Source organism: Cetorhinus maximus, chromosome 15 (assembly GCF_964194155.1).
Source record: "Cetorhinus maximus chromosome 15, sCetMax3.hap1.1, whole genome shotgun sequence".
In the NCBI taxonomy this organism is placed as follows: domain Eukaryota; kingdom Metazoa; phylum Chordata; class Chondrichthyes; order Lamniformes; family Cetorhinidae; genus Cetorhinus; species Cetorhinus maximus.
Genome location: NC_135893.1, coordinates 20526291 through 20543321, shown reverse-complemented (window position 1 = coordinate 20543321; position 17031 = coordinate 20526291). Strand labels below are relative to the sequence as shown.

General features: G+C 45.6%; 1 protein-coding gene across 1 annotated transcript in view; it reads right to left on the bottom strand.

Moving 5' to 3' along the window:
* The window catches only part of aldh4a1 (aldehyde dehydrogenase 4 family, member A1), a 33642-nt gene that overhangs the window by 4474 nt on the left and 12137 nt on the right, over positions 1-17031 (bottom strand). Inside the window, exons 6-12 of the mRNA XM_078557999.1 lie at positions 13553-13702; positions 13253-13327; positions 11645-11832; positions 8411-8484; positions 6599-6795; positions 1647-1694; positions 1356-1508 (exon numbers count right to left, since the gene is read on the bottom strand). Coding sequence (XP_078414125.1) covers positions 1356-1508; positions 1647-1694; positions 6599-6795; positions 8411-8484; positions 11645-11832; positions 13253-13327; positions 13553-13702 — 885 coding nt within the window. The remainder of the gene's footprint in view (positions 1-1355; positions 1509-1646; positions 1695-6598; positions 6796-8410; positions 8485-11644; positions 11833-13252; positions 13328-13552; positions 13703-17031) is intronic.

Genomic DNA, 17031 nt, shown 5'->3' with positions numbered 1-17031 from the left:
CACAACTAGGGAAGCAATGACTCTGCCCCTGCGTGAATCATCTCCCCACATATGCACAGTTCTAGTTAAAAGGCGCAGCTTTAAAGAACTGCAAAGCAACCACTCACTCCCCCAAACAACTACATCCAAAACAATATAATTTTTCAATAAAAAATATTTCACAATTCACATGGGACAGTAAGTGGGGTGACTACAGGATTCCCCGAGATATATGTGAAAATGTTTCTGAAGCAAATTTTGATAGTTCTAAAATATATTCAAAATGAATGTATCACACACGAGGATATTGTGACAACATACCCGGCTTAAACTTTCCCGAAGTGGCAATCAGAGTCAGATTGTCACTTAGTGCCCAATTTCTTAGCCTAAATTTTTTCAATCCTATCTTGTCCGTCTTTCTGACTCAGGCTGGGTGAGATACTGGCAGTGCAGCGCGTCCTCAGGGCCTAGTGTGGAAGTGCAGCTGAGTCTAAATGAAGGAGACCATGCCCACTGTAGGGGGGAGATGGAGGTCGGGTTGGGGGGGAAAAGGTCGGGTGGGGGGTGGGGGGAGAGAAAGGACGTCGGGGGTGGAAAGGGAGGTCCGCGGCGAGGGGGGGGGTGGTGGGGGTCAGACCTCAGGTTGGCCTGTGGGAAAGTTGGGGGGTGGTGGGAGGGTGTTGGGCCTCAGGAGGTGCAGGTCACGCCTCGGACGGAGCGGCAGTGAGGATGAGAGTTGGGCCTGTGGAGGAGGTGGTGGGGGAGTCCCATGCAGGGGGCGGGAATCCCGTGAGTGGTATAGTCAGGGGATGGGGGAGACCTCTGAGGTCTTGGGGGTGTAGTCGGGGTGTGGGTAGTCCCCAGGAGGTCAGGGTTGTGGGGGGAGTCTCGTGGGGCGTAGGTCCGGGTCTGTACAATAGTTACCCAGAAGTTAGAAGTGGTTTTAATCCTCCTAACATTTTCTGGGTAACTATTGATGTAAGCCAGTTGGAACCATCTGAAGTTTGTGATTTAAATCGCAATTTAGGATGGTCCCCAGCGCAGGGCAATTGCCCAGCGGAAGTTTGCACTTCTGGATAATTGCCATGCAAACCTTACCTCGAAACCTCCAAAGGGGATTCCCCAGTGCATCTTTGGGGTAGCCCCCAATATGATGTTGGAGAGCTAGGAAGTTAGGGTCCATTGATATAGATATATATACTCATCACACATGAGGAAATCAGTACAACATATTGACAGGTACATGTGGCTCTTACAATCAGTCAATGTAATCAATTTAGAAAGGCTCTATAATGTCAGCTACCTGACTTTCTTTTGAAAGTCAGATAGTCCCTCATTAATTTTGGCAGAAATTCTGCGGTATGTGGCTCTCTTACCTCTTTCATGATGGGATCCTGAGGATCTTTTGTCTCTATAACTGTTGGCTCCACATAATAACCAATCTTGTCACCACACTTCCCACCTGCAATTATTGTTAGATTCGGGGAGGACTGTGCATGTTCAATCCATTTCTTTATCCGAGCAAAGGACTGAGAGAGAAAATTTTTTTTAAAAAAAGGGAAAATCATCTTATTGCAACACAGGACAGAAACAGAAAATATGAAGGATGAAATCTTCTCTAATTGACTAAGAATGAGGCGTACTGCACCCCTAATAATAGTCTTTACCTTGTTATCAATAACTGCTGAAAAGAATGTTTCAAAGTCATCCACTGGCTAAAAGAGACAAAATGTTATCAGAATACAAATTATTATTACAATGCAATTTTGACTCAATACTCAACTCATAGCTCAAAACCAATACAAGAACTGTATATAACATAATCAACATAATCCAGAAATATTGCAGACCTGTTAAAACAAAAATCATTTGACAAATCTCTATACATGGTTTATTGAGCTTAGAGGTGTTGGGAAATGAATTTGGTTATGACACTGCTCTTTCCCTAGGACTCTGTGGTTAGATCCAATTCGGACCAATTGAACTGTAGTCGCCTCCATTTGCCAACTGCAAGAGTCCCAAATTATTTTAATTTTCACAGCCTTAATGTCATTTCCAGCACTGACAATGTCAAATGGAAAGACCACAAAATTACTAACGTGGGCATTGGAAATGCTACATTAGCGTAATAGTAGATGATTTATTGAGGTTAAGTAGGGCATACTATTACTATGACTACAGCTTGCATTTATATGGTGCCTTTAATGGAGAAACAATGTCCCAAGGTGCTTTAGAGGCTGAAGGCATGGGTGAAGGGGATTCTCAGGAGGCCAGAGGCATAGTTTGAGGTAGGGAGTGGGACTGGAGGAATGATACCATGAAAGCATTTAAACACAAGATTTTCAATTTTGGGTGTTGGTAGACCAATGCAAATCCAAAACGATAGGTGTGAGGGACTGTGTGTGGTGCAGGGTACAAACAGCAGCGTTTTGGATGAGCAGAAGTTTATGGAGGGTGGAGGATATTAATCCAATGGTTTCCTGCCCAGCTTAAGTCAGTCTGGATGTCACATAAGCATGGATGAGGGTTTCAACATCAGATGGATTGAGGTACAAGAGAAGATAAGCAATGTTACAAAGATGGAATTAGATGGTCTTTATGATAGAAAGGACAGAGTCAAAAAATCAAATGAATTAAATGCAGAGAAACAGACAATTTGTTGAACAGGTCTACGCAGGTGTTTATACATCATACGAGCCTCCTCTCACCCTTCACCTAATTCTATCTACATATCCTTCCACTCCTTTTTCTCTCATGTGTTTATCGACCTTCTTCTTAAATATATCAATAAGGAGGGACTTGAAATAGTAGCATTACTTTCAATGGAGCAAAGGAGGTTAAAAGGAGAATTAATTGTCAACTGTGGTTCGACTGGTAGCAATCTTGGCTGAGTCAGAAGGTCATAGGTTCAAGTCCCGCTCCAGAGCCATGATCATGTGGATCAGGTGGATGTAAAAGATCCCATGTAACTATTTCAAAGAGCAGTGAAGTCTTCCCCAGTATGCTGGGCAATATTGATTCCTCAGCCAACATTAGTAAAAACATTTTGTTGCTGTGTGACAGACCTTGCCGTGCACAAAATTGCCACCATGTTTAATAACTATAATAGTGAGTACACTTTAAAAGTATTTAATTGGCTGTAAGCTGCATTGGGTCATCCAAAAGTCGTGAAAGATACTGCAGAAATGCAAACTGCTTTTTTTTCTCATTTTGATAGAATAAATAGGAAAGATTATGTTCTCTGATTTGGTGAGAGTTGTTGAAGCATGGAATGCTTTGTCACAGGGTGTAGTTGAAGCATTGTATCTTTTGGAGGAGTAACTAAGTTACAAAAATATTGCAAAATATTTACAGCACAAAAACAGGCCATTCAGCCCAACAGGTCCATGCTCCACACAAGATCAGAACTAGGGGCTACCAATAATAAACAGTCATTATTAAATCCAAAAAGGGGATTTGAAAGAAATGTCTTTACCCAGAGTGGAACTGCCACCACAGGGAGAGCTTGAGGTAAATGACAGATGCATTCAAGGGGAAGCTAGGCAAGCACATGGGAGAAAGGAATGGAAGGATATTATGATGGGGTTCGATGCAAAGGAGGTGCTAAACACCATCGTGAACCTATTGGCCCATCCCCATCATGTCCGGTGAGATTAGGGCAGGCAGAGAGGCTAAGATCCCAGCAGCATGTTACTTGCTAACTTCCCGCTACTTGGGGTATTTCAGCTGGGATGCAACAGTCACAATGTCAGACTCCAAAGCTAACTTAACTTTGTGTGGCAAGATTGGTTCCTGGATCTGGTCTTGCCAGCGAAACCCAGAGCCAAGGAGCAAAAGGTCCAGAAGAAGGCACAGAACACAAGTGATTTTTAGTTTTAAGGGCTTCTTATGGTCTAGAAGGAAATTATAGGCCTCTCCTTCCCCAGCTTCTTCAACCCCAAAATGCTATCACTTTAACCACATCACTTGATCCACTTTCCAGGTCTGATCCTGTGGGTCTCGGTTCCGGCCTCCTGAGTCCTGCCCATTGGCTTCACAACACTGATGCTGGGAGTTGAATCAAATGCATTTAAATGAGGCCTGGAAGATAAAATGGCCCAGGCCCCAAGCTCATTGCGAGAGTTCAAGTCAGAACTTTAGTCTTTGTCCTTGAAATTAAAACACTTACTGTGTCTTCAAAGGAACTTTCTGGAGTTTGTCCAAAAGTTATCTCATCTGAAGGTTTATTTTCTTCAAGATAAGCAGTAGAAGGTTCTGAGACAGGGAGGTTGTTCCTGCCGTGAATATATTATCTAGCTTTATTTGAGCATTCTGGCCACTGCATGTGCAAAATTACCAGCAGTTGGAAATAAGAGACTAAATTTAAAAAATGAACAACAGTTTTCTGCTCTATTGTTGGCCAACTAGGATCTTTGAAATCAGTTTTCAATTGGTTTGCATATTTGTGAAGAGCATTTTAATACTGTGTGGTAACTGGGGAATGCATGTGAGCAATCACATTTATGGACAAATGTGAACATTTACATCAATAATCAATAAGAATGTAATAGACTGAAAATCCCTAGACTGTAGTCAGGTTCATCAGAGAGCACAGAATTCAGTCCTGTCATGGCGCAAACTATACTTTAGTGAATTTTAGTTTTTAATTTCAATGTGTAATGGCTTTTTACTTTTAGTAAACAAAAAAAGTCAAATCAGTATAGATCAATAATTACTGTTGGTGCTAACAGCACACCAATGTTCAGTGTGCTCGTACAGCATTCCTCTATCTGCTATTTTAATGCAGGGCATTCTTCCGCTCATGTTAAATAGGTTAACTCCTCTCTTAAAAAAAAGCAGAAAGGGGAACCTTACACAGGAATGTTAAGCGTTTTGTTTCTATTATCACCAATAGTAATTTATAGCCTAATACCAGAGAATATTTGAAATAGTCAGTGGTTGACTCGGATCTAAAAGGGGAAAAGGCAGGTTAATGTTTGGGTGTGACCCGTCAACAGAAGTCAGTTCTACAGTGTTGTTTCAATGATACTTAATCCCCTCTGAAGCCACTTAAAAATAACATTTTTATTCAAAATAGTTCATGCATTGCTGGATGTATATCAGAGCTAGTATGGAAATGAGACAGGGACTGATGTTGATAATAAGCCAGTTTGTTTTCTTCAGGTAGAACATGGCTGCTTGGGATTATTGTGTTGTAATTCATAAATTAACATGAGGTCACATTCATGGATTGTTGTAAAGTTCATTGAAGTCAAAGTCCCCAAGACTAATTTATTTTCATTTTACATACCCAAAATTTTCTGGGAGGTATTAGTTTTGACTTGCATGGCAGATTTACACCATGCACCAAGATGTCAGAAAAAACATCACCCCTGCCCCCCCAAAAAAGTGTCACAATTAAAATTTTGTAGGGGTGCCTCCAGATCACCCAGGAGAATAAATCACATGCTTTTAGTTTCACATCTTCCTTCAAGTTTTGAATCTGCCACTGTTACTTACACATTTGTTCTTTAGGCCTTTTTCTCCTGCAATAGAAGTGAGGAGATGTTGGGTATACCTGAAGGTTAATTCATGACAGCCTGTGCCTCACTGAACTTTCAGTATTACTTTCACAAGGCCTATATTTAGGGCAGCTTTTATGAAGATGATCTGGCTTTGCCAGTTTTCTGGGTTGACATTTCTGCCATTAAAATGAACAGATCCAATCTCTGCCCACAAATTCAAATGTCTGATAATCAATAAATTGACACAGCTTTAACTGTTATTTTATTTGACCGGGAGGTCTTTGATTTCAATTTTTCTTAATACAATGTGGGAAATGGCTGCTTATATTTTAGATCATTTTGCTATAGTAAAGCTTCAAGGACACTGGCAAGCTCCACAAAGATGTTCCAGTATCTGGATATGATTACGAAATCCATTAAAAAAAATACAACTTGTGTTTAGAAAATTCCAATAATGGAGCAAAACATGCAAGGAATCTCACAAGGGGGTAGATTAAGAGTGAGCAGCAATAGGAAAAACAATTATGGGAGGTGACCTCAGAGCTAACTTTTGAAAAGTCTTTGAAGTGAGGAAACACACAGCTAGGTAGAGGATGGTTTCAGTCTCAGCAATCTGCCAGTGAAGTGGGGGAAGAGGATGGAATGCACAGCAGTCTAGACTCAGAAGAACAAATTGACAGAGCTGGAAAATCGGGTGAGGGAGGTTTCAGAGTTAGGGTGGAGTGATATGCAAACAATCATGCCGATTGTAAAATCCTAAAAATGCTCCCTCTTGCAATCCTGTAACCTTGGAGATAAACAGAAGTGTATTATCTGCATCGATTTAGGCTATGACATGGTTTCTGACTGCAGCTGGTGTTTGAGACTCACAATACATGAAAGCCACTAAGCCCAAAAACATTTCACCTTTGTCGCAATACCTTCTTTCTACAATCCACAGGCTTTGAAAGCACAAGCTTGGCTTCACCTAATTACTATTTCCTGATTTATCTCATATTACTAATTTCAGCTTTGGTGGTGTCCTGCCTTATGGGCCTTGCCATTTCACCTGGGATTCCCAATAAAAGAAAAAAGAACAGGACAAGTTGTTTGAATTCTGTCTCAGTCTTACTTACATTTCCCAATTTAATTTTCTTCTGCTCCTCCAGGAGGTTCTTTTTAATTTCAGGCCACAATGAATCAGGCACATACATCCTTGAACAGGCTGAACATTTTTGCCCTCCATACTCAAAGGCAGAACGAATAGTACCATTTACCACACTGCCAATATCAGCCGATTTATGCACAAAGTGAAAGTTCTTACCACCACATTCTGTAAAAATAAGAATTGTCCTTAGAAACATGCTTGCTTTGGAGACCTGCAAGTGTGAGTGAGCAGCAGCTAAGGGTTAGCTAACTAGAGCAAAAACTTAAGTCCTTCTGATCCTCCATGTTGGCAGCACAATTGAGCACAAGACAAACCTCGTGGTTACAGTTTGAAGGGGTTCCAGTTTTAAATTCTGATAAGATATACAAAAGTAGCTTGACAACTGCAATCAAGAAAAAGGCACTGAGGTGAAGCAGGAAAAGACAGGTTAGGTTAAAGCTTGCATCCTTTTCAAGCTTTGCATCCAAAGCAGCAGGGATTCCTGAAGTCCTGTTTAAGCACTGGGATCTTAGCAGTTGTTTATCACTCACAACAAATCTGTGAAAGCTTTCATAATTCATGTTTTCCTGCTGTGTTGGCCTTGACTTTTCAGTTTAGTCATCACTCTAATTATGTTGGGCTCTTAACTGCTTACCTTTGTGCAAAAAAGTATATTGATAATGGGCTGGAGTTTTTTTGTTCATCATTATTCTTGGGCAGTGCTAGGGGATACCTAATGTAGTGCAAGAGGAGGAAGAACATTTCAGATGGCTTGCAGCAATCCCAGCCCAAAAGTGTGCTGTCACATTATTCTAATGGACATGCAAATACAAACAAAATTCCCTGTAATAAAATCTACCCTGGAGAGGAAATCTCCTTTTGTCAACACCGATTTGGAATTCAGTTTCCATTACTTATTTTGGGATGAATACAACTTTCACTTGAAACTGCAAAAAGGACTTCAGAAACACAAGCAAGACATGTTCTGTGCAAAATATTTAGTTCTGAGGATGATTTGGGAGTGTTGCAAATGATAGAGGGTTATAATAGAATCATAGAAGAGGCCATTCGGCTCATGTTCATGCCAGTTCTTTGCAAGAGCAATTCAGCTAGTCTCACTCCCCTTAACCCTGCAAATTTTCTCTCCTGTTAATTACACAATACCCCTTTTGAAGGCCTTGATTGAATCTGCCTCCACCACACTCGCAGGCAGTGCATTCCAGATCCTAACCACTTGCTCAATAAAAGAAGTTTTCCCTCATGGCACCCTTGGTTCTTTTGCCATGTGTCCTGTGGTTCTTGACCCTTCTGCCAATTTACTCTGTCCACACCCCTCATGATTTTGAGCATCTCTATTAAATCTCCTCAGAACCTTCTCTTCTCTAGGGAGAATAGCCCCAACTTCTCCAAGTTATTTTTGTAACTGATGTTCCTTGTCCCTGGAACCATTCTTGTAAATGTTCTCTGCACCCTCTCTAATGCCTCCACATCTTTCTTAAAGTGTGTTATCCAGAATTGGACACAATACCTCAGTTGAGCTCAAACCAGTGCTTTATAAAGATTGTTCATAATCTCCTTGCTTCTGTACTCTGCCTCTATTTATGAAGCCCAGATCCCCTGTGTCTCACTAACCGCTTTCTTCATCTGCCCTACCAGCTTCAATGATTTGTGCACATATATTCCCAGGTTCCTCTGCTCCTGCATTCCCTTTAGAATTGTACCCCTTACTTTATATTATCTCTCCTCATCTTTCCTCCCAAAATAGGGTTCATTACAGTTACATTACAATTACTGTTCCTACCTCCAGACAGGCGAGGAAATGTACGGTATTTGTCCAGTTTCTCAGCCACCTGCTTCCAAAGTTGTCTAAATGTTCTGAGGAAGAAGGGGAAAAGCCGAGTGATAAAGATATATAAAACAATCTTTCAAGCTTTTTAACATTTTAGGAAGTACCAAACAATTTTCAACTTATCACATATCATTATCTGTAAATAATTTTAAGTATAATCTTAAAAAGTCTTAAGAGCAAAGAAGGTTGAGAAATTTGATACTCGTGTTCAAAATCATGAATGATTTAGTTAGTTTCTCATTATTTACTCTTCCAGTGTCAGAAGGGTTAGCAACCAGAGGGCATAGATCTAAGGTCATTGGCAGAAGAACTAGAGAGGACATGAGGAACTTTTTTTTCTTAAACGCTGAACTGTTGTGATTTGGAATGCACTGTCTGAAAGCATGGTGGAAGCATACTGAATAGTAACTCGAGAGTGAAGAGAAAATATTTAGAGGCATGGGAGAAAGCAGGGGAGTGAGATTACTTGGATAGATTTACCAAAGAGCTGGCAAAGGCACAATGGGCCAACTGGCCACCCTCTGTGTGTATCATTCTACAATTCTAAGTAAACAGAACCACATCTCAGGATTTTACAGTACAGAAGGTGACAATTCAGCCCCTGGTGTCAGTTCCGACTCTGCTGAAAAAATCCAAAGCCAATTCCCTACAGGCATGCACACCTTTCTCTTACCCCTATGAGCCCTTCCATTACAAATTTCTATATCCACACTTATATGGAAATTGTCCATTTAAACTTGTAATGGTTTAATTACACCATCCTGCCAGTGGTGATGTTGTAGCACCTCAATTCTGCGCCTCAGAGAAACACTCTGGTCCAGTGAATTCTGCTTTCAAATAGCTGCTTAACCATAAATAGTAATTAATTAATAAATAAATAATATTAATCAAAGCATTTTCTAGAAATAAAGAACAAAATGTATGAATTTAAAACAGTAACTAAATCATGAAATCATGTCTGCCCACCTTGAATTGAATACTCATTAACTCAATCCTACTGCACCTGAAAACTAGATTTGTTCTTTACTCCCACATGCAATGCTATGACATCATGAATACCTATGTTTAACAAAGGACAAAAATTGACCCAACACTGATCCTAGAGGTATACCATTTCCGACTCTCCTTCAATCCTAGAAATGGTGCTATCCAGCTCTATTTCTTCACCAACTCCCCACTGCCTCTGTGCCGTCAGACCACTTTTCCAATGCTTTTCCAATCTTGCATGTGCTGCAATTTCCTCCAACTAAACACTAAGAAAACTGAAGCCATCATCTTTGGACCCTGCTAAAAAATCAATACCCAATGCCACCATATCTATCGCAGGATACCATTCACAATCTCAGCATCCTATTCAATGCTGCGTTTGAGTTTCCAACTTCATATTCACCACTGCCTCAGCCTCTCTGTTGCTAAAACTCTCATTCAAGCCCTTTGTCACCTCTAGACTCAAGGAGATAATTGGTCTTCCTACTGACCTCCCAGTCTCCACACTCTAAACTTCAGCACATCCAAAACTCTATTTGCCTCAAAAAGTTCCACATTTTTATCACTCCAGTTTTTGCTCAGTTGTATTGGCTCTCAGTCCCTCAAATTTAATTTTCTTTAATGTTGTTTAGCCAGGCTTTATCATATGCCTCAATCTCTATCCTTTGGGGGACCAAATCATTACCCCAAACCTTCACCATTCCTTGACTTCGTATTCTCCTGCCACTGGTCAAGGCTTCACTGTCTATGGAATAAAAACACAGATCGCCTCTGTGCCTTTCACTGGCATTCTCTGAAGGAACTGAGTCAGTTGTTGCTGCCTCCTTACAAGAAGCAACCCCAAATGTCCCATCCTACTCTCTCACTGACCTTTTCACCTATCTCATCCACTGTGCTAATTGTGCCAACCTCCTTTCGGTCCCTCTCACCACTTGGGCTTGCAACGGATCAACAATCACTAACGTTTTGCACATCTCCCTCCTGAATGTCCATTCACTTGCGAATAAGGCCCTTGCTATCAATGAGCTTATTGTGGATAATTAGAAATTTGGGTCATGGGTGATGACACCTTCCCCCTTACTGAAAGCTGCCTGCCTGCCTATACCTTCCACCACCAGCCATGCCCAAATCACCCATGGTGGTGATGCAGCTATCAGCAACTCACAGGATGGGCCTGCCCCCTACTTCCCTGGAACTTTCTCCTCCTTTCATCACCTCATTTTGTTCCGCTCCTTGCGTTATTTCCTTTAAAATCCTTGTTCCTATTTTGCACTGAGATACCTTCACTGCGTTCTCTCTCAGCATGAGCTGAGTCACTTCACACGCTCAGTGATTTCAACCTCATCCCTACTCACCTTGCCTTCTCTCCAGAGTTCACTGCCCTCTGGCAACCATTCCTACCCATTGTCATAGCCACATCTTTAACCTTGCCATCTCATGCTGCACTTCTAATCCTGGTGTCTTGATCACAAACAAGGCCATCTTTGATCATTTCTTTGTATCCCTTTCTGTTCTCATTCCACTTCCAACCCAACTTCATTTGGTCTGCCCCCTACCTCCCTCAGAAAAAACTCTACCGCAATCACTTACAATGGTACTTTCAAACTCCTTTGCCCCTCCATTTGACACAATACTTTTGCAGCTACTAATACCATTGAATTACAGCCTCACCACGATTAATGCCCTCGTCCATCTTCCACTCTCCATAAACGTAAATGCGTCCAAAACTCTGTTGCCCATATCCTGACTTGTATTCTGGCGTTCCTTGTGCTCGCTGTCTTAGACTGGCTCCCAGTCTGGCAACTCCTCGATTTTAAAATTCTCATCCTCAGGTTCAAGTCTCTCCATGGTGTCATTCTCCTCATCTCTTCAACCTCCTCCAGCCCCACAACACTTCATGTGCTCTTCCAATTATGGTCTCGTGCACTTCGTCAATCTCTTCACCCCACCACTGGAGGCTGTACCTTCAGTTGCTGTGGCTCAAAACTCTGGAATACACTTCCTAAACCTACCTCTCTCCTCCTTTAAAGAAGCTCCTTAAAACCTACCTCTCTGATCAAGCTTTTGATCACCAGTCCTAATGTTTCTGTGGCTTGCTGTTGAATTTTGGCTCCTAAAGCTGATGTGAAGTGCTTTTGGACCTTTTCCTATTTTAAAACTGCTCTATAAATGCAATTTGTTGCTGTTGTCATTACTTACGGGACACTGCCAGTGAAGTTGATTCCTGCCAAGTGCTCAGATTCTGTAACAGTTTCTCCAAACAGCGGCCCATCACTTGGAACAAACTGGATGACATTTGGCGGCAGTCCGGCTTCAAGAAGTATTTCGTACACATTGTAACTCGCAGCCATAGCTGTATCACTGGGTTTCCAGACCACCACATTACCCTAAAACAGTAATGCAACAGATTGCTATCCTGCTGGAAATTCACAACTAATTGTAAAACTACAATTACATGATGGAAGTAACAATGTGGCACCCAGAACTACTGTCCAAGGAAAATGCAGTGTGATGGAAGCAGATGGCATGGCTGAGGTACTGATGAGTACTTTGCTTCTGTCTTTGTGAAAGAGGATTCTACCAATGTCACAGTAAAACAGGAAAGGATAGAGAATTTAGATAGGATAAAAATACTTAAAAAGGCATTTAATAAGTTGGCAGTGCACAAAATAGAACAATTACCCAGAGCAGGGGCAGGGCCAGAAAATACAGCAAGCTGTTCAAAAGTCCATTGACTTTGGCGGGACCGGAAAATCTTGCCAGCAAGAGGGGCTGTAAAATTTCACCCCCAGTGTGGATGGGATGCATCATTATTGGCTGAGGGAACCAAGGATAGAAATCCTTGGCTATGGGAGTGGTGCCAGAGGACTGGAGGATTCCAAACTTTGCACACCTGTTCCAAAAGGCAGCAGAGATATATGCTCGACAGCTACAGACAAATCAGCCTGGCCTCAACGGTGGGGAAACTTTTAGACAATATAACTGGGGACAAAATTAATTTTCATTTGGAAGAACATTAGTTAACAAATGATTTGCTAAATGCAAGTTATGTCTGACAAACTTGATTTGGGTTCTTTGATGAAGTAACAGAGGGGGTTGCCAAAGATGTGCAGTTAATATTTGTATGGACTTTCAAAAGGCATTTGATAAAGTGCCACACTATAATGGACTGGTTAACAAAATTGAAGCCCATGATATTAAACGGGAATATGGCAGTATGAATATGAAATTAGCTAAGAGACAGAAAGCATAGAGTGGTATTGAATGGCTGCTTTTTAGACTACAGGGAAGTATACAGTGACGTCTTCCAGAAGTCAGTATTGAGACCACACCATTCTCCAACACCTCTACTCAGTCATTCAGGTGGGTGGAACTGCTCTCCTCTGGTTCCATTTTTATCTAGTTGTAGACAGAGAATGCCCTGTAATGGCTTCTCTTCCTACTCCTGCACCATTAACTCTGGAGTCACCAAGGATCTATCCTTGGTTCCCTAGTTCTCATCTACATGCTGCCCCTTGATAACATTGTTCCAAAACATATCAGATTCCACATGTATGCTGATGATGCCAGCTCAACCCACCACAACTATCTCCAATTTCTCACACTGCTTATTCAATATCCAGTACTGCTTGTTATTTAGTTCTTAAAAAAGTTAACAAATCTGTTCATTCATTTTTATGGGCCTGAAATTTATGATTACCTTTTAAATTCTGTCCACAAGAGGAGATTCTCTTACACTGAGCCTAATCTACTCTGTAATCTTTTTCTTTAAAAAATAAAATAAAATTACTGATCCTTGTTTCTCACCATAAGTGCTGGAGCTCCTGCCAGGTTTCCACCTATTGCAGTGAAGTTGAATGGAGAAATAGCTGCAACAAAGCCCTGGAAGAAGAAAAAAAGTGGTAAAAGCACAGTATCAGAACTCAGTGCATAAAATACCATTTTAGATCATTTGCTGCAATACATGTGCTGATCTCGGCCTGATACTCATGGGTTATCTATCCAAGAGATGCATGTGTATATTACTCCCTCACTACCATTCCTCAGCTGTCTTGTTTTTTTTTACATCATCTCTTGTGCCAGTCTCTCCTTTTAGAACTCACACACCTCCAGACTTCGGTACAGTGTAGTGTTGGTGCTTGGTGGTTCACTGATTGGCTGTTGATGTTGAAGTTCCACAGCATGTTTAGCATTGAATCGGAAGAAGTCTATTAGTTCTGCAGCTGCATCAATCTCTGCTTGAATTATTGTTTTACCCTGAAGAAAAAAAACAAAAAGCTCCATTATTAGTGTAATACTGAATATTAGAATTTTGTAAAGATCATCTTTCACACGAGATGTTAAAATAAGGCCCTGTCTGTCCTCAAATGAATGTTAAAGATCCCAATGGTACTATTTTGAAGAACAGCAGTGGAGTTTTCCCCACTATCTTGTTCAATACTTCTCCTTCAGCCAACATAAAATCGATATCTCACTGAGATTTATGCAATCTTGCTGCACACAAACTGGCTGCTGCATTTCCTACATTACAACATATTACTGTGAGATATCTGGGTGAGAGAGGCAGGTTGACTGTAAAATGCTATCACATACATATGCAACGCTAAAACATCAGGTGACAATTTTTGAATTGCACTGTATGACTTCATGACCTTCTGTTTTGTTTTAAAAAGATTTCCTGAACACAGTATAGACAAATTAGGAGCAAGAGAGCAAGCGCAAGAGAGAAAAGGAAAGAGAGCGCAAGAGTGAGCGAGCGGGAGAGGGAGGGGGATGGCGGGAGAGGGAGGAGGATGGCGGGAGAGGGAGGGGGATGGCGGGAGAGGGAGGGGGATGGCGGGAGAGGGAGGGAGGGAGGGGGATGGCAGGAGAGGGAGGGAGGGAGGGGGAAGGCGGGAGAGGGAGGGAGGGAGGGGGATGGTGGGGGAGGGAGGGAGGGGGATGGCGGGAGAGGGAGGGAGGGAGGGGGATGGAGGGAGAGGGAGGGAGGGAGGGGGATGGAGGGAGAGGGAGGGAGGGAGGGGGATGGCGGGAGAGGGAGGGAGGGAGGGGGATGGCGGGAGAGGGAGGGAGGGAGGGGGATGGCGGGAGAGGGAGGGAGGGAGGGGGATGGCGGGAGAGGGAGGGAGGGAGGGGGATGGCGGGAGAGGGAGGGTGGGAGGGGGAGGGAGGGGGATGGCGGGAGAGGGAGGGGGATGGCGGGAGAGGGAGGGAGGGAGGGAGGGGGATGGCGGGAGAGGGAGGGAGGGAGGGGGATGGCGGGAGAGGGAGGGAGGGAGGGGGATGGCGGGAGAGGGAGGGAGGGAGGGGGATGGCGGGAGAGGGAGGGAGGGAGGGGGATGGCGGGAGAGGGAGGGAGGGAGGGGGATGGCGGGAGAGGGAGGGAGGGGGATGGCGGGATAGGGAGGGAGGGAGGGGGATGGCGGGAGAGGGAGGGAGGGAGGGGAATGGCGGGAGAGGGAGGGAGGGAGGGGGATGGCGGGAGAGGGAGGGAGGGAGGGGGATGGTGGGAGAGGGAGGGGGATGGCGGGAGAGGGAGGGGGATGGCGGGAGAGGGATGGCGGGAGAGGGAGAGGGATGGCGGGAGAGGGATGGCAGGAGAGGGAGAGAGCGAGTGGGATGGCGGGAGAGGGAGAGAGATGGCGGGAGAGAGAGAGCGGGAGAGAGTGAGAGAGCGGGAGAGAGAGAGCGGGAGAGAGAGCGGGAGAGAGAGCGAGCGGGAGAGGGAGAGAGAGAGAGAGAGCGAGCGAGCGGGAGAGAGAGAGAGAGAGCGAGCAAGCGAGCGGGAGAGAGAGAGAGAGAGAGCGAGCGGGAGAGAGAGAGAGAGAGCGAGCGGGAGAGAGAGAGAGAGAGCGAGCGGGAGAGAGAGAGAGAGAGAGCGAGCGGGAGAGAGAGAGCGAGCGGGAGAGAGAGAGAGCGCGAGCGGGAGAGAGAGAGAGCGAGCGGGAGAGAGAGAGAGAGAGCGCGAGCGGGAGAGAGAGAGAGAGAGCGCGAGCGGGAGAGAGAGAGAGAGAGCGAGCGGGAGAGAGAGAGAGAGCGAGCGGGAGAGAGAGAGAGAGCGAGCGGGAGAGAGAGAGAGAGCGAGCGGGAGAGAGAGAGAGAGAGAGAGAGAGAGCAAGCGGGAGAGACAGAGAGAGAGAGAGAGAGAGCGCGAGCGGGAGAGAGAGAGAGAGAGCGGGAGAGAGAGAGAGAGAGCGGGCGGGGAGAGAGAGAGAGAGAGAGAGCGAGCGGGAGAGAGAGAGAGAGAGCGAGCGGGAGAGAGAGAGAGAGAGCGAGCGGAGAGAGAGAGAGAGAGCGAGCGGGAGAGAGAGAGAGAGAGAGAGCGAGCGGGAGAGAGAGAGAGAGAGCGAGCGGGCGGGAGAGGGCGAGCGGGAGAGGGCGAGCGGGAGAGTGAGAGAGAGAGCGAGCGGGAGAGAGAGAGAGAGAGAGAGAGCGAGCGGGGAGAGAGAGAGAGAGAGAGAGCGGGAGAGAGAGAGAGAGCGAGCGGGAGACAGAGAGAGAGAGAGAGAGAGCGCGAGCGGGAGAGAGAGAGAGAGAGCGGGAGAGAGAGAGAGAGAGCGGGCGGGAGAGAGAGAGAGAGAGAGAGCGAGCGGGAGAGAGAGAGAGAGAGCGAGCGGGAGAGAGAGAGAGAGAGCGAGCGGGAGAGAGAGAGAGAGAGCGAGCGGGAGAGAGAGAGAGAGAGAGAGCGAGCGGGAGAGAGAGAGAGAGAGCGAGCGGGCGGGAGAGGGCGAGCGGGAGAGGGCGAGCGGGAGAGTGAGAGAGAGAGCGAGCGGGAGAGAGAGAGAGAGAGAGAGAGAGCGAGCGGGAGAGAGAGAGAGAGAGAGAGCGGGAGAGAGAGAGAGAGCGAGCGGGAGAGAGAGCGAGCGAGCGGGAGAGAGAGCGAGCGAGCGGGAGAGAGAGCGAGCGAGCGGGAGAGAGAGCGAGCGAGCGGGAGAGAGAGAGAGCGAGCGGGAGAGAGAGAGCGAGCGGGAGAGAGAGAGAGCGAGCGAGCGGGAGAGAGAGAGAGCGAGCGAGCGGGAGAGAGAGAGAGCGAGCGAGCGGGAGAGAGAGAGAGAGCGAGCGAGCGAGTGGGAGAGAGAGAGCGAGCGAGCGGGAGAGAGAGAGAGCGAGCGAGCGGGAGAGAGAGAGAGAGCGAGCGAGCGGAGAGAGAGAGAGAGCGAGCGAGCGGGAGAGAGAGAGAGAGAGAGCGAGCGGGAGAGAGAGAGAGAGAGAGCGAGCGGGAGAGAGAGCGAGCGAGCGGGAGAGAGAGAGAGCGAGCGAGCGGGAGAGAGAGAGAGCGAGCGAGCGGAGAGAGAGACCGAGCGAGCGGGAGAGAGAGAGAGAGAGAGCGAGCGGGAGAGAGAGAGAGAGAGAGCGAGCGGGAGAGAGAGCGAGCGAGCGGGAGAGAGAGAGAGCGAGCGAGCGGAGAGAGAGAGCGAGCGAGCGGGAGAGAGAGAGAGAGAGAGAGAGAGCGAGCGGGCGGGAGAGAGAGAGAGAGCGCGAGCGGGCGGGAGAGAGAGAGAGAGCGCGAGCGGGCGGGAGAGAGAGAGAGAGCGCGAGCGGGCGGGGGAGAGAGAGAGAGCGAGCGCGGGCGAGAGAGAGAGCGA